Source organism: Chanodichthys erythropterus, chromosome 19, assembly GCF_024489055.1.
Source record: "Chanodichthys erythropterus isolate Z2021 chromosome 19, ASM2448905v1, whole genome shotgun sequence".
Taxonomy (NCBI): domain Eukaryota; kingdom Metazoa; phylum Chordata; class Actinopteri; order Cypriniformes; family Xenocyprididae; genus Chanodichthys; species Chanodichthys erythropterus.
This window is the reverse complement of record NC_090239.1, coordinates 11598098-11616968: the sequence shown is the minus strand read 5'-3', so window position 1 is coordinate 11616968 and position 18871 is coordinate 11598098. Positions and strand designations below refer to the sequence as shown.

The 18871-nt window shown below is 36.6% G+C and overlaps 1 protein-coding gene across 1 annotated transcript in view; it reads left to right on the top strand.

Annotated features, from left to right (window-relative positions):
* Window positions 1–18871, top strand: part of nrg3b (neuregulin 3b) — a 173633-nt gene that overhangs the window by 94367 nt on the left and 60395 nt on the right. Inside the window, exon 2 of the mRNA XM_067370024.1 lies at window positions 14373–14505. Within this exon, the coding sequence (XP_067226125.1) occupies window positions 14373–14505 (133 nt within the window). The remainder of the gene's footprint in view (window positions 1–14372; window positions 14506–18871) is intronic.

The window sequence follows — 18871 nt, the reverse complement described above, 5'->3', positions numbered from 1 at the left end:
CTATATGGAGAAAAATCCTGGAGTGTTTTTCTGAAAAACTGTAATTTCTTTTCGACTGAAGAAAGAAAGGCATAAACATCTTGGATGACATGTGGGTAAATTATCAGGAAATTTTAATTCTAAAGTGAACTAATTCTTTAATGTTTAACTTAAATTGTCCTTATACTTCAGGAAATATGCTACTTCATACCTCTGACATTGAGACTGAACAGGAGATCCATTGTGATCATGTAGATGCAAGCGCAGCTCAAAAATCACTGTTTACTCAGAAACTTCTACTGTTTGATATGTAAAGGTGCTGTGCTGGCGCAGCGATCCATTATACGAGTTTGTTGCAGTTTTGCTTGCCTCATACATGCTGTCATCTGAGCTTTCTAAACTGCAGGAATATCTAAATGAAAAATGGACAGGGTACTCAACTTAAAAAAAAGGAAAGGAAGAAAATGTTCATTTCATGGTTGGCTCTGTGAACAGATTAAGACGTCCTATGTTCATGTCCAAAAATGACTTTCTGTAGCATCATATCTTACAAAAGTAGGCCCTGTAGCACTCTCTATCTCTGTCATTTTTCTAAGTAAATCATCTTTTCATCTTCACTGTAATTCAGAGGTGAAAGCTTTTAATATACTTAGCATAATGAAAATGCTCAAAGGACAGAGTAAAAATGCTCTTGCAAGACTAAAGACATTAGCAGATCTGTATACTTAATCTGTAACCTCAATGTGTTTCAGGCAATCACTGGTAGTCTTCATTTATCTCCGTTTGTTAAAGTAGCCTATTGTGAGTTTGACTTTCTGCCGGTTTTCTGACACAAACAGAACAAAAATGAAAATTCTGTCATTAATTACTCACCCTCATGTCATTCCACACCCTTAAGACCTTTGTTTATCCTCGGAACACATATTATGATATTTTTTGATGAAATCCCATGGCTCAGTGAGGCCTCCATTGCCAGCAATATAATTTACAAATTTTGAGATGCCTAGAAAGCTATATTTAACACAGTTCATGTGACTACAGTTTACAAATCTTTTGTTTCGAATCAGTGGTTCAGAGTGTGTATCAAAGTCGCGCCCCCCAGTGGTGAACCATTGAAATTTCAAAACACTTATGATGTAACGAAGCCTCTTTTACTGAAATCACGTGACTTTGGCAGTTTGATACACGCTCCGAACCACTGATTCAAAACAAAAGATTTGTTAAACTTCAAAGCTTCATTAAACAGTGTTTTGAATTCGCCCATCTCTAGATATTGTTGAATAAAATTGTTATTTCGTTTTTTGGCGCACAAAAAGTATTCTCGTCGCTTCATAACATTAAGGTTGAACCACTGTAGTCACATGAACTGTTTTAAATATGCCTTTAGTAGCTTTCTGGGCATCTGAAAGTGTTAATTATCTTGCTGTCAATGAAGGCCTCACTGAGCCACCGGATTGTATCAAAAATATCTTAATTTGTCTTCCGAAGATTAACAAAGGTCTTACGGGTGTGGAACAACATGACGGTGAGTAATTAATGACAGAATTTTCATTTTTGGGTGAACTAACCCTTTAATGATGAACGTGATTTCAGCAAGTACATTTTCCTGGATTAACATCATTGTTGGAACAACATTCCAATCAACCAATCAGATTTGAGGTACTAGAACCATGGTTTGGTGCTAACAGTGTTATTCACCTGTTATTTCCCTCTGATTTAGAAATAAGTTATGGGTGGGATTAGGTTTAGGTGTAGGGATAGGGTTAGGACTAAATTTTCAGACAGTAATGTTAATCCAGGATAAACAAAATATGTTGATCAACAAACATGTCTTACATGGCAAAATCACAGTGACCGCAGGTTAAGTAGAGATGAAAATTGTAATTGTAAGCTTCTGCTTCTTTTAAAGCTGCAGTGTAGAATTTATGCTTAATTTAAACATAAAATGACAAAATAAACAGTTTTTTATGAATACTCCCCCATCTCCCATTAGGTGACGAAACGCATATGCTGCATCCGAAATGAAAACTTCCCCACTGTATAGCATTCAAAAAACAGTACACCAAATGAGTAGTATGTCTGAAAACGTAGTATTTGAAAAACAGTAGCCAAAAAGTCCCCAGATTACTTACTACGAGATTCTGAAGTGGGCATTCGATGGGCACTTTATTATCCCATGAGTTCTGCCCCAAACCTCATGCCATTGTTTGAGCCAATATTGCTCACAGAGCAAACAGAGCAATTTTTACGTATAGTGTCACAGTGGCTTACTTATAGTTCTAGCTAAGCTAGGAATATTTTAACATCTTAAAATAAAAAAATACACACTTCACAATTGCATTAACAGTTCTGTTAGCACATGAAGTAATACTCTTCATCACATTCAATTCAGACTGAAATCCACAACTCGGCTAAAACATGATTTCTTTTGCTGTAGATTCTGCATTGGCAGATCCCTGCTGTGCAGGAAACGCTGTCTAAAGTATTTTTGAGAAGATAGAATGGAGCTATTCAGGAGCCATTTCACAAGTTCACCTGCCCATTCAGTTTGAATGGTTAATGGTAAAACAAACTTGGCTTGCTGTCCTTGAAGGAGGCTCGAATCCGAGGCTCGGCTTGAGCTCCGAGTTAAACACCCCTATAACAGTACTGCATAGAGGGAGAATAAGAGAAATAGAGGAGGAGATGGGGAGGAGGAGGGATGCTGGAAGAATTGCAGTAGGATGACGCAGTGACTGCTGCTTATATACGCTCGTAATGATGATCGACAGGACTGAATGTTTAGGATCCTCCCAAACCTATGTTTGGAACTACATTAACAAAACTGAATGTCATGAAGACCATTAAGTACTAGTATTTATTTATTTATTTATTTTTCAAAAATGCAACCAGTTCTCACTCCACAACACTAGGTGTAATTTAAGAAAAGGCTTATTGCAGAAAGTTGACCCAAGGGCCTGTCATCTTGACCGGTGAAGGACAGGGTGTGCTGTTACCATGTGACAGATGTCTGTGTGTACAGCCATCATGAGCTGTCAGTGAGCAGAAGTGCTCGTAGCCCACCATCCCTCTGACAGGAAAGGCATACGCTTTTACGTACAAGTCCCACCACTAACCTCCATTTGTCCATGACAGGTGGCCCCACTGGGTAGCTGTGAGAGGGAAAGGCAAGGTGGAAGCTGTCAAAAGGTGACCACGTGCTTAGATGACTTGTATCATGGCCTATACATAGTGAAATGTGTACAAGAGATAAATCAACTCGTACAGAGAGTTCAAGTTCATTGAATTTATCTCCGAGTAACCACATGGCAACAGTAATCCTATAATTAAACAATAATTCCACAGCTATTTCTGGTTCTCAAATTTGATGAATTGCACAAATTTGCCTGAACGGCGTTCTAGGAGAACTGATATAATAGCCCAACAGCACTTTTTCAGTGATTCTTTCTGCAGGTTATTACTGTTAAGCCTTTAGCACTAGAAGTCCCAGAGATTTGTAACCCTCCTTTAGCCAAGTGGATGCTAACTGGCTAGTCTTTTGGCTATCATTAGCATCAATTCATGTGTAAATATGGTCATTACCTGAGCAATCTGCAGGGGGGTTGGGGGGTGTGTGTGTGTGTGAATGGTTGCTGGTGGCTTGTTTGTATGTGTGGGGGAGGGAGGGCTGCTAAAAGCGGAGAACTTGATTGACCATGGGCCGGTTTCAGAAAGGAGGTTAAGTGAAAACTCTGAGTATGTTAACCCTGAAATGAGGGAGTGCAAGTGATGTTTAAAAAGTTAACTCACTCATTCACACTGCAAAAATGCTTTTCATACTAAGTATTTTTTTATCCTATTTCAAGTAAATAATAAAAAAAAAATCTTAAATCAAGATGGATTTTCTATATGAGAAAATTAGATATGATATTTAGTCTTGTCTCCTGGGGGGATCTAAATTAAGTACATTTTACTTAAGTAAAATGATCAATATCTGCCAGCGTGGTAATAGAAATAATCTTAATGCAAACGGAAAGTGTTGGAGTGTCTACCCAGGTGAAAAAAAGTGCAGTAAAATACACTTTATTTTAGTACACTTTTACACTAATGTACAGTGCTCTATTTCCATGCACTTATTTTGTACTTAATATACTAAAAGCTCTTCTTTAGTACTTCTTAAGATAATCTTAAGAACATCTAAGTGTACTCAACTGTGCTATTTTGAGACACCATGAATTTGAACTAAAATGTGCTTTTAACATACTATCTCTGTATAGAAAAATGTATTTAGTTACCACTTGTAGTACACTTGAACCCATCTTTCAAACACTTTTAAAAATGGACTTATGATGTATTTCAAATATAAGATTAATATATAATGAATATATACAAAATGTATTTATAATATATTGCCAGGCAGTGCCAGGATTGTGAGTGATTGCTGGAATGTACTCACTCACTTTTTAATATTATTTGTAAATATGTGTATAAATGGTTGGTTTCTTTATTTTATTTTGTACTATTTTTATCAATAGATCTCAGCAACAAAGGAAAACATGTGTGTTGATTTCTCCCTAAGATGGCAAAGTGAAACACAAGTTTCCTTGAAGTGGCTCAGCATGGCCCCACATTGTTTACATAACAAAAGCAACTGTTCACAGCTGATTAGGGATATTAGCCTAAAGACTTCCAGCCCATCGGCTGTCCTGCGGGTTTTATAGGTAGAAAAGCCAAATGGCTGCTCTCTGGGACTTCTAGTGTTAGGCTGCCACGAGTGAGTCACTGAATTATTTGCTCTAAAACGATTAGTAAAAACAGATTCATTCAGGAATGAAACAAGTGATTGTCTATTAGTCACTAAGTCATTTACTGGACCAATTTGAATCATTAGAAACACTGATTCATTCAGGAATGAAGCAAATGACTGGCCTTGAGTGAGTAATTGAGTCATTTACTGATTTTGTTCAAATTTGTTCAAAAACACTGATTCATTCATGAAAGAAATATACTTTTCTTTATGAAAGAGTCATTGAATCATTTATATTTGAATCATTTGAACTTTATTATTAGAGCAAAAACACACAGTGTCACTGGCAGTGCTTTGTCAAGGGTTAGTTCACCCAAAAATGAAATTTATGTCATTAAGCACACACCCTCATGCCGTTTCAAACCTGTAAGACCTCCATTCATCTTCAGGAACTCAAATTAATATATTTTTGATGAAATCCGAGTATCTGAACCACACATAGGCAAGAGCGTAATTGCACCTTTCAAGGCCAAGAAAGGTAGCAAATACATCATTAAAGTAGTCCACGTGACTATGTGGTTCAAACTTAATGTTATGAAGTGACAAGAATACTTTTTGTGTGCAAAAAAAAAACAAAAATAATTACTTTATTCAACAATTTCATGTCTTCCCTGTCAACTCATTGCTACCTTTCTGGGCCTTGAAAAGTGCAATGACGTTGCTGCCTATGTGTGGTTCAGATACCTCTCGGATTTCATCAAAAATATCTTAAATTGTGTTCCGAAGATGAATGAAGGTCTTGGAACGGCATGAGGATGAGTAATTAATGACAGAAATTTCATTTTTGGGTGAACTAGCCCTTTAACTTGTTTATTGGACCATCAGATAATAGAAAAATCACACTGTTTGTCCAAAAACTACATGGATGTTGCCACTTCCACTCCACACCTCTTACATTCTCTTTGAAACACCATGAACAAGTGGACAAATGGAATGATACAACCAGTGAAACGTCCTGTTGAACTGTATATCAGCCCCCTCGGGATGCTGCTGAGCCATCAAATTAGAGGACCGGTATGAATTTTATAATCCAGGATCTTGACCCATAAATATGCTCTTGATAACTATTTTTGTTAGTGAAGACCGGGTCCAGTTTACTACTTAATTCATTCTAATGTATTGACATACATTATTCAAAATATGCAAAACACCACAGAAATGCCTGGGCTTATATGTGGTGCTTGTGTCCCAGAAGCTCTGTACGCTCAGCGGTCAGACACAGGCTCCCTGCCTCACTACACCACTCAGGAGAGAGCAGCAGGGCAGTGGGCAGCGGTGCATGATGGGAAAGCTAAGTCCAGGTTCCCAGAAGACCTTCCAGCTCTGTGTGTGTGCAGTGTTTGATGTGCAGTGCAGTAAACAGCATAGAAGAACTCTGCTCATTCTGGTGTCTCCCCAGAGATATGCCAGCGCATAAGCACACTAATGAGCGGGGTGATTACGGGAAGGCTTTCAGGAAAATGTTACAAATGTAAATGTGCATGGCTGTCTCTGCTGTGACAGAAAGCATGTGTGTTTTTACACATGGATGTGCATGGTTTGCCCACTATTTGGAGGTGATTAATAATGATGTGTTTTTAATATTTTAAATTCTTTTTCCTTTCATCTGTTCATTTTGTGTTCTGGGACTAGAAACCAAAAGAGAACACTAGGGAATTATAAATTAGAGTTAGAAATACTATGATTTCTAAATTGGTTGATTATTTTCACAGCTGAGTTGTTGAACATTACATACATTACATAATACTCAACATTGTGTGCATAGCTGGCTAGTGGAACATCCGCCTGTGATTTGCTCTTATATTCAAAGCCATTTGAATATATTTTAATCTTCTGTAATTAGGCAATTGCATTTCCTTCATAACTTACTGGGTATTACAAATTTATCAGCTGTCTTTCAGCGTGTCTATATGATGTTTTATTAACAAAGTTTGGGAGGAGCGCATTCAGATAATTAACCTAAGTAACACAGGAGGAGCATATTCAGTTAATCAACTCAATAAACAAGATAGGAGGTATACACAGCAGACTTACCTCTGTTCCAGTTTTTCAGCATCCCTCCTCCACCCCATCTCCTCATTTCTAACTATTCCTATCCCAACCTGGGACGGGAGAGTTCTTTGGGTCAAATTCCGAGCTTGGAGCCCTGCCCTCAGACAGCACGCCAGATACGCTTAACCTTTACTCTATTTAATTATATGTAAGTGTGAACTTGTGAAATATATATATGAAGTCAGAGTGTAATAATTGTCTGTCACAGTGGTTGTCCACTTTACCTCACATGAGCATAACTGAAAGTAATAATATCATACTGATTTAATACTACTTTAAAACTTAAATACTTAATAATACTGAGTAGTTTTCTCTTTTATTCTCTTTTAGTGATCAGATTTTCGAAGACTTAGTTGGACCTAGGTAACTATTATTTAAAATGGATTATTTTTTTACTAAAATACATAAAAAATGTATTAGTTTAGCATAACAGTATTCATCTTCATAGTTTTAATAAAACAATGTTCTGTCATCTGTCAACTAGTATTGTTGCAATTGCCCTGACACCATTGTAGCTACCAGCTGCATCTTTTAACCAACAAACTAGCAGTAAAGAAGTTATATGTTTAAATTCAAAGGCATTAAAATTTTATACAGCAGAAGAAAAATATTGGACATTAGATTTTAATGTAAAGTGACAAAAAAAAAAATTATGTGTGTTACAATTGCCTGGGTCTCCCTGTCTACATTGGAGAAATGTTGTTCTTCTGACAGATTATTCAGATTATATACTCATTCGTACATATATGCAGTATTTTTTTTATTAGGGCCCAAGCACTGATGGTGTGAGGTAGGGCTGTACGATTATGGCCTAAAATCAAAACCTCGATTAATTGAACATTTTACCTTAATTACGATTAATGAACGATTATTTTGTTTCTGTTTTTTTTGTTGTTGTTTTTTGCCCTCATAGTTCAAGGTTTGTACTGTAAATATGACTATTAAAGGTGGGATATTTTTTCCTATTGAAAGAGCGATCTGACACAGCTCACTTTCAGCAGTTATTTTATCTATGGTTTGTAACATTTCTTACAGATTTCTGCTCGTTGTAAATAGTTCCTTCAAAAGTAGAAAAACATATGCTATAATAAATTTTGAGTTTCTAAGCTACTGTTGTCATAAATCACTGGACAGTGCTGACAACTAGTTTCTGTGTTCCTCTCAGTGCACGAGATCTTCACGCATTGCGCAGCTACTGTTTGTATGAGTGTTCGTGCCACAAAGCAGCTGTGCGAGCGCTTTAGCTCAATATAATAATACACATCCGATCGTCTAATCGCTTGAATGTCCAAAGCATAAAACATACAACTGACAAAGTTTAGTGAATACGCAAGTCTCACCGCTCGCGCGCCATCACTGTGTTGAACCGGCCGGTTAAACCTCCGTGTTTTGCTTTTTTGCCACTGACTGGACGGGACGGAGTCATGTGGCTACATATGCTGTACTATGTTTTTAAGTCGGAAGTACCGAAATAACCGACATGGGAAAATTACGTCGATTAGAGGTTCTGAATTTCGGTTTCGATTACTTTTCGATTAATCGTTCAGCCCTAGTGTGAGGACCTTATTTTAATTGCTCGGTCAATTCTTCTTCTTCTTCTTCTTCTCTGAAATTAATCACATTTTTGAGGGCCTGAACATGCTTGAAAACTCATGAAACTTTGCACACGCATCAGAAGTGGAAGTGGAAACCCAACAGGAAGTCAGATATTTTGAATTTTCTCTGCAAATTTTTTTTGCAGTTTTTGCCATTTCCAGATGTTGCACTTTAACAAACTCCTCCTAGAGATTTTATCAGATAAACATCATATTTGGTCAGTCTAATCTTAAGGACTTTAAAGATCTTGAGTTTTTGCTGAAGGGTGTGTCTGTGGCAGCCTGACAAAATCTGATGTTTCTCCATAAAACAGGAAGTTGTTGTAACTCAGGCATATAATGTCCAACCTGCCTCAAACTTCACACGTGTGATAAGAGTCCTGGCCTGAAGACATCTACATGACAATATTCAGTTATAGTAATAGCACCACCCACTGGCAACAGCAAGTGTCGTGTTTAAGACTGTGATGCACTACTACAAACATACTAAAAATGCAATTGTGTGCTAAACATACTACAAACGTTCTGAAACATGTTAACAACACGCTGAGTGCTAAAGCATGCTATTATCGTCATGAAACAGGAACTTGTTGTAACTCAATGTCCAATCTGCCCCAAACTTCACATGTTTGATAAGTGCCCTGGCCTGAAGACATCTACATACCAAAATTTAGTTATAGCCATATTACCACCAGCTGGTAGCAGGAAGTGTGGCAAATACAAATGACTGACATAGTCCTTCTATATTTATATACTTAAAAGCATATTGCCCACTGTGCTCTGTTTTCCTAAAGCCACTGGGTAGCGGTGACAAGGGTGCAAAGGCCCTTTCATCACTGCATGCAGCTTTAATTTTATTTTTGTAGTGTTGTGTAGCAACAACTGCCTGCCTCTTTCTCTCTTTCATATGAATCATTTGAAAATCTGATTTTTAGTGATTAATTTAGTATTTCAAGTTACTATATTTATATAACAATTTGAGAAAATTACTGTGTTTTCTTGTTTCCAAAAATACAAAATCCAAATTGTTTTCCTGTTCTTATTGCAAATAACTTATCTGATGGTTATGAAGGTCTGATATTGACTCCCTTAAATAGCTTTAGTGTTTTTAGCCAGCTGTATCTTGACTGTAATTGAACTACATCTTCTATTTCACATTAGTTTCCCCAACACTGCAGGGTTTATACATACAGTTTTCAGTGTGTTTGAAGAGTGGACATGTTGTTTTTTGTCCTTTAGCTCATCACATATTCTGATGAATAACCCACTGGGTTTACTGATTCAATTTTGAACTGTGGTAAGACTATTTCATGGAACTTACCAAGGGACTTACTTGTGTAGATTGCCTTCCAGAAAAAAGGGGTAATTTTAAAGCAACTGGGATGAATCAAATGTTATGACAAACCATTTTGGGAATAACAAGAGGGGAGGATTTATCACTAAATAACCAGAAGCTGAGCAATTATCATGTCATGCATGAGCTGGCCGCCCATGGAAGCGCAGTGTCTGATGTGCAGAGAGCGCTCTTGAGTCCCACAGTGCAGGTGCACAGTATGAATGCAGTCGTTTTTCCTCTGATGGCCTAAACTGGTGAAGCAAACTTAGAGGATGAGATCTGCAAAGTCATCTTTATTCATTTCTTTGTATTATTTCTGTTGCAATTAGGTTTATAAAAGTTTGTTTTTATAACAAAGCCCATTGCGGGTAGAGGAAATCATTACCTCCCTGCAGAATTAATTAGGCTGGATGGTGGGGTTCGTCGCCCACATGCTCTCGGTTTCCGTTCTGTTTCAATAACCTGTCAATAGAAAGCAAAAGAATAAAGCAGGCATTGTGGGTGTTATGCCTCAGTTCTGTCTCTGCAGGCGTTCAGCACCTTTGATTTAATAAACTCATCAATGATCTCTCCTAAAATGAAGCTGATTGCAAATAGCTCCTTTGAATCCCAAAGCATCGATTGCAATGTTCATTAATTCGCTGAGTACTTCCGCCACCCCCCTTGAGAGATCATGTATTTATTAAACAGGATTTTTTCCCTTTTAACATAGTCCTTTGCGATGATTATTGCAGTCCTCGCCTGCGGATGGGCTCAGTATGGTTTTATGAGCACCTATATTAGAGCCCTAGTGGTGAGAGATCAGTCCATAAGTAGCCCTGGGTCACACAGTAAACACTGCTGATTGCTGATCGAACAGCCAGTCAGCAGCAGTATACCAGTCAGGTTTGAAACGCCACTCTGGAGAAAAATGAGACTAATAATCTACCCAACAGAATCCTCCGTTTTAACAACGAAATGTGCAGATCAATGGTCATTTGATCGATGCTTCTCAGATGATTTATACTGAGTCATAAAACCCACCGTTTCTATGGACACTTGAACAAGAGGATATGAAAAATCCAGTCGGATGCTGTCTGAGGGCTAGGATAAGGCATTTGGCGCTGTTATTGTATTGTTTATGGTGCAAAGCAGTTGCTGTTGGCTACCGTGTGACTCCATGTAATGGAGTCATCCATCGCAGCTTTCTCAAACGAACGAAGCATCTTTGTTCTCTATTTCTTGTTTCAACAATTTTCTAATCCGTCATCGTCTTCTGCACCAGTGACCCGAGATTTATCCATCAATACGTGAGAACAACAGATTGATTTGACCTTTCCTGTGTGACTGCAGGTGTCTGGTGCTATTTGGATTGCCTTGTTTTTGAACAGGGCGCATGCTTTCACTGAGACTTCAATACATTTTGCCTTCTCTGCTGGCAGCTGCAGACTACAGATGTAGATTTCGAGTGGGCAATGGCATCTTTGCCACGCTTATGAATGTTTCTGCTTTATTTCATCCCGTGGCAGATGTCTGGGAGATTATATGTGTGCATGTTTTCAGTGCATTGTTTTCTGTTTATGGACATGGTTGGTGGTGGTATGACTGTGTAAACATGTACCAGGTGCCTCAGGCCTTGGTTTTGTATTCAGAGTGACTGCTAACAACACAGCAGATGTTGATGTACATGTGGAAGTCAGGCAAGTAAAGAAGGGTCAGAGGAACTGGAATAATTGGACTTGTCCTGTTCTGATCCAGATTAAAAAGGTGCAGGTGGTCTTTTATAAGCAGCAGTCCTACCTGAGATTAACTGTTTATGTGAATCATCACTGCAGTTTGTATAGAGAGCAACAGGAAGGTGTTAATGCAGGCTTTGACAAGCATGCTGATTCATTACACTTCAGCAGGTTATTTTTTGTTCATAAATTGCACTAATTAAATATATTAAAGAGCCAATGCATTGTATTAATTGCTACATATTTTCTGTGATGAGGCAGGCAAATATATGTATGATTTGTCCCTTTTTTACCCATTTCATTTAAAATAACAATCAGAATGAACCTTTTCTTTAAAATTATAAATTAAATCTCAAAGCTTCATATGAGAGAGAGTGGACATTGTTTGAGCTTGTTTGATTATTGCCTTGTTTAGTTATTGGGAACTCAGTCATAATTAAGCACATTTACTATTATTAATTATTTTATCATTACTTTTATTGTAAGAACAGCAATTGTTTTTGTAGGTTAATACATTTAACAGTACGTAATTTTCAACTAAACATAATATTTTAATAATTTGTATTATTGTTCTTATTATCTAAATATGTTTTGGACAATTTTTTATACATATTTATAATATTTAAAGGGATGGTTGATTATGATTTCACTTTTTAAACTTTAGTTAGTGTGTAATGTTGCTGTTATAAACAACATCTGCAAAGTTAGGACGCTCAAAGTTCAATGCAAAGCGAGATATTTTCTTTTAAAGAATTCTATGTTTAAGGGCTACAACAAATAGCTGGTAGGGACTACAACGAGCTTTTTTCCTGGGTCGGTGGTGAGGCCATGTTATTGCAATACAGTACGTAACACAAATGCAATACCATGTCATAAAAGCAAGATGACATCATAAGTTATAACCGTAATTAAACTAAACTATACCTGTTCTATCTTTATGCAGTATATAGTCTCTGGCTCTGTAGGATCTTACAACAGTTCCCACAATGAGCGATTTATAGACTACCATGACAGAATATGCTAATCAATGACTTTAAGATAGTTAACTCCACATCAGCTATATAAATTCATCAACTAACCGTTTAGAAACTTCCTGTTGCTTTCTACATGTTGTCTCTCATCATTCTCTGACTCCAGTTTGAACATAAAAAGCTGAAAAGTTTCTGACATTTTCAGTGAGTCTGTGCGAGGTAATCAGAGCTGCCAACAAGAGCTCTTGAAACGCCGCCCTCTTCTTGGGAGCAGCAGATCATTTGCATTTAAAGGGATACACACAAAAATTGAGCATTTCTGCTCAACCTCAAAAAGAGACAAATTTAACATGCTATAAAAAATTGCTAAAAAATCTGTGCTAAAACTTCACATACACACTCTAGGGACATCAGAGACTTATTTTACATAAATAAGTATTTTACTTTTTCAGACGCACACTCCAACTTCGCCTCAACGCCAGGCGTAAGTCAAACGCGCATGCGATACTGTTGCTGAATGAGCTTCAGCAGAACAACAGTGAACGGCGAACATTATATAGCTATAGCTTACGTAAATGTTTCTCAGCTGGTGGGTTGCAAGACCGCGCACTTTTCAATCACGCGCAAATATGGTGCGCTGTACTCACTATAAATGCAACGTCGCAGTTTTGTCGTCTATTAAGTCATGAAATAACCAAAAAAGGCGATTAAAGCTGCGTTAAAACTGCATGCATGTAGGCCTATATATGCGTCACATGTCTCTGAACTAAAATATTCTGCTATGTGAGATCACAATATAAGGCACAAGCTTATATGTAATTTTCTAATGCATAAATAAATGTGAGAACTGTGGATTTGTACTAGAAGATGCTAATTTTGCATTTATTTACATTTATTTAATTTATTTAAATTAAGTACAAATAAAAATGTATCACATTTAAATGCATCAGCAAATGGGAATTCAAAAGAGAACACTTTTTCTTTGTAGGCCTAATGAGTTTAATTTTAAGTATGATAGAACTGTTGCAATTAACATTTAGTGTTTACTTTTTTTGGTTACTTTTTGAAACAGACAAACTCAGAATTCATTGGAATCCATCAGAATTCAATGAACTCAGAGTTCATTGATTATACATAAATTCAATGAAGGTTGAATAATCTTTGAACTATAGTATGTAGTTATCTGTCTCATCCATGGAGATACAACAATGAAGAACAAGCTATTGGGGGTTCTGAGAACCAGAAGTGACTGAGCAAGTTGAAATTTAGCTATAGTATGAGCCCCTTTATTAATATGCCTGCAAGTGCGGAATGATTAAAAAAAAAAAAAGGGGGTCAAATTCACTCAGCATTCCATGATCTCAATTACAATTAAGTAGGCTACAAACTAACTGTATTCAGTTGTGTTGTAGGCACAGTCCAGTAGCTACATTATAATCAGACTAATTTTATGTTGAAATAATGAAGATTTCTGTGCCACCCAGACTGGTTGCTGGCCCCTGCCTGGCCACCCCTATGAAAAAATCCTGGCTCCGCCACTGCTCGCAACATTTGACGAGAAAGCATTTTTAAAAAAATCCCTGTTGTAGCTTATTACATGAGGTTTGTTGTCTTTGATGGCCTGTGTCATAAAACCCTCATACCCCATATAAGCTCTATAATAGATTCTATAACATTTTCTAGTCTTTACATGAACTCATTTGTAATCAGTGCAGTGATTGTGAAACCATCATACATTATGTGTGATTCAATTAACACCATTAATGTCATAATATTGAGAACTCATTCAGATGTAATTTTATCACTGAAATGGACATTATGAAAATGGATGGATTATTAGTATTTGATTCATTTGATTAAACTTATTTAATCTTGATTAATCTCTTTCTGTCCCCCCTCATCTTTCTTGTACCCTCCCTGTGTCTCTTTCACACACAGTTGCCCCCACAACCTCCACCGTGCGTTCGGAGTTCTTCAAGCCATGCCAAGACAGTCAGGAGATGGCCTTCTGTTTGAATGAGGGAGAGTGCTTCATCATCGAAACAGTGGCAGGTGTACACAGACACTGCAGGTAAGTCTATGTTTTGTCAGAGTATCCATGTAACCCATGTGCTTGTGACTGTCTGCACTGGATTTGCTGAATATATGTGAAAAATCACTAAAATACAGAGCACAAATTACACCAGTGATGTGAGATGAAAGGAGGAGTCATGCTGAACGATGTGGTCTATTTTGGACATCTTGGCACATGCGATAGCAGTTTGAAAAGCCAACATTTCAGGAGTATAATTAGAATGCTGATCCGCCTCGCTGGAACAGCTGAATGACTTAACCTGAAGAATTTAATGCATCCAGCTTGTTCAAAGATGAATCGCTTTGCTTGGAACGAATAATTGGAACGAATAAAAAAATAGTTTTTTTTTTTTTTTTTTGCTGTGTGATCATGCTGAGTCTGTCATTCATTTTGATACACTCTGAACTGTTAAATGGTTTTAAATCTCTTAGCACTGAATTCCTCAAGTAAAGAGCTGTAAATAAGGTTTATAGCCAGTTCCATTCTTTTAAAATAGTTCCAGATCCATACCACACTAAAATACTCTTAACTAAGCATCCATTCACACTGTTATGAAGGGTAGTGCATGTTTACATAAAAAAAGCAAATGGAAAATCAGTGATGAGTGGAATGCAAAAACGTGTGAACGACCTCTTAAGTATTCCTGCAATAAATGTGCATTTTCTCTGCTACTGAATCTACAGTGCAATCAGCGTGATCATTCACAGAACATCTCTGATAAGCCATTTTTTTTATATATCAAAAACATACAGTAGAGTTCAGCCTGTGTAGTCAGATTTCTGAATGAATAACTCTATTGAGACGATTCATTTGAGTGAATCAAAGACATTTAGTGCAACCAATGGTGTCAGATCCCTGAATGAATAATTAATTAAAAGTAACTAATTGTGTTACTTTTTATGGAAAGTAACATTACTTTTCCATTACTTTTTCATCTGGGCTGGCCTTGCTTGTTTGTTTTTCAAATATAAGGGCCCAACAAAAGTGAAATGAATAAGGCTGAGGGAAATGCAAATTCACACCTGTTCTGTAGAGGGCACAACTCAAACAAACCTTTCAGCTGTGCTGCCATTCTAGATTGCAGAAGAATAGGACAAAGGAGAAGAAAGTTCTACACTTTCTTCAGCAAAAAATGAAACACACATGTGTTGTTTATCTAAGTCATTTTTGCTTATTAGTATGGTTGAATTGGATCATTGAAGCTCAGCAGCAAAAAAATTGGTATATTGGTATAAGTATATTTAGCATATTAATTATTGCACGTTTGCATAATATTCTGAGTTCTTATTAATTTTGATGAATACTGAATCTGTTTTTGAGCAAGTGAGATGAGTAAATGCATGTGTACATTTAGTCTAGACCTGCCACCATGTTTACACAGTGCACACAACACCTCTGCACCTCACTCCTGATTTCTCTCAACATGAGGACAGGAGAGCTGACAGTAAATAAATTATATTTTCTTGTAAATTTAAAAGTAATGCTTACTTCACTAGGTACTTAAAAACTAATCTGATTACATAAATCATGTTACTTGTAATGCTTTACCCCAACACTGTTTATTATTAAATCAAATGCATACAGCTTACAACTATCTGTGAGGTTTAAATGGGAGTTACTGACTGTTGTTCATATGACAATATGTAGCTGATGCACAATATAAGATTTTTCGATAGTGTTTTATAAAAATAAAAGAATGACGTTACCGCATTGTTTGTTTCTTTAGTATTGTTGTGTAGTATATTGTTAAAGGATTAGTTCACTTTAAAATGAATATTAACCCATGATTTACTCACCCTCAAGCCGTCCTAGGTGTATACAGATGTGGTCAGAATGATTGGCACCCTTGATAAATATGAACAAAGATGACTGTAAAAATAAATCTGCATTGATTATCCTTTTGATCTTAAATTCATAAAATTAAAACTTTTCATTAAAGGAAAAGAATTGAAAGTGGGGGAAAAATCACATTATGAAATAAATGTTTTTCTCCAAAACACATTGACCACAATTATTGGCACCCTTTTGTGTTTTATGTTTTGCAAACTCATTTTGCCAAGATAACAGCTCTGAATCTTCACCTATAATGCCTGATGAGTTTGGAGAACACCTGAGAAGAGATCAGAGACAATTCCTCCATACATAATCTCTCCAGATCCTTCAGATTCCCAGTTCCATGTTGGTGCTTCTTCTCTTCAGTTCACTCCACTCATTTTCTTTAGGGTTCAGGTCAGGGGACTGGGATGGCCATGGCAGAAGCTTTGTTTTGTGCTCAGTGACACATTTTTTTGTGTTGGTTTTGATGTTTGTTTTTGGATCATTGTTCTGATGGAAGATCCAACCATGGCCCATTATTGGATTTCTAGCAGAAGCGGTCAGGTTTTGATTTTTTATCTTTTGGTATTTGATAGAATCCATGATACCATGTATCTGAACAAAATGTCCAGGACCTCCAGCAGAAAAATAAGCCCACAACATTAAAGATCCAGCAGTATATTTAACCTTGGACATGGGGTACTTTTTATCCATATGTGCACCAAACCCATCTGGTGGGTTTGCTGCCAAAAAGCTCTTTTTTAGTTTCATCTGACCATAGAAGCTGGTCCTGTTTGAAGTTCCAGTCGTGTCTGACAACTGAATATGGATTTAGGTGCAGTTTGATTATTTGTTTTAGGCTTTCTGAGAATCAACTAATCTCTGCAATTCTCCACCTGTGATCCTTGCAGAGACTTTGGCCACTCAAACATTCCTCCTTACCATACATTACGTCAGGACGATTTAGACACACATCCTCTTCTAGGTAACATCTTTAGTTGGAACATCTTAATTATTGCCCTGATAGTGGAAATGGTGATTTCCAATGCTTTAGCTCCATTTTGTGAAGCTCAACAACCTTTTGCTGCACATCAGAACTGTATTCTTTGGTTTTACTCATTGACACTATTCTTTAAGAGCTGCTGTGCAGCCAAATTATATACCAGTTATCACTGTGAAGCTGCTTTGACAAAATCTGCATTGTAAAAAGCACTATATAAATAAAGGGGACTTGACTTGACTTGTGATGAATGATTAAGGGAATTTGGCCTTTGTCTCTTTCCTCATATTTATGTTCCTCATGTTCCTCATGTTTCCCAAGTCATTGCTGGACAATTTCATGTTCGTGATCATCCTAATGTGCAAAAAGAAAATTAAATATGAATGGGAATATACTTCAGAGATATTTTTGGGGTGCCAGTTTATGTATTTCATAATGTGATTTTCCCCCCACTTTCAATTCTTTTCCTTCAATGAAAGGTTAGATTTTTAAGATCAAAAGGATATACAATGCAGATTTATTTTTATAGTCATCTTTGATCATATTTACCAAGGGTGCCAATAATTCTGACCACAACTGTATGTCTTTCTTCTTTCAGATGAATACTAGCGGAGTCATATTAATAATCACTCTGATGCTCCTAAGCTTTATAATGGCAGTGCACGGAAACCACCTGTTTGAAACTGGTTATTTTACTTTATAACGTGTTAAATATGGATATTTTTCTTACACAAACACATCGCTTCTCTTCTGAAGGACTTTATTAACCCCCCGGAGCCGCGTGGAGTACGTTTATAATGGATTGATGCACTTTTTTCAAGCTTCAAACAGGTGGTTTCCGTGCATTATAAAGCTTAGGAGCATCAGGGTGTTTATTAATATAACTCTGATTGTATTTATCTGAAAGAAGTCATATACACCTAGGATGGCTTGAGGGTGAGTAAATCATGGGGTAATTTTAATTTTAAAGTGAACTAATGCTTTAAAATCAATTATTGTATTGCTAACTATGGTGGCTCTAAAAAAAGTCATGTCACATTTATTTATACAATAATTTGTATAACCTGTATTGTACTAATGTACAATACAGATTGTATGAAAGCTGCTTCACATTAATAAAACAGGAAAATAACTGTTAATGTTGTAAAATTCATCACTTATGTAACAAAGCAACTACAGAAGATAATAGTGTCATTATTCAGCTCAATTTAGTTCAGTGTTTTTTCAATTCAGTTCAGCAGTTCAGCAAAGTTAATCAATTACAAAAGATGTTCAATTTAGCTATAAGCAGCTCTACAGAAGGCAATAGTTATTCAGCTCAGTTCAGTTCAAATTTTGTTCTCATCCTATAGTGTGGGTGAACTTAAATCAATAATTAATTCTGTATAAACAAACATTTAGCAAGAATTGTTTTAAATTAATGACATTATTGATATTACCTTATCGTTTGGCCATGGAACTGCATTTCTTTTTTTTTCTTTTTTTTTTAAATATTTATTCCTTAAAAGTGCTTGAAGAACCATTAATAAAAACATTAAGGAACCCTAA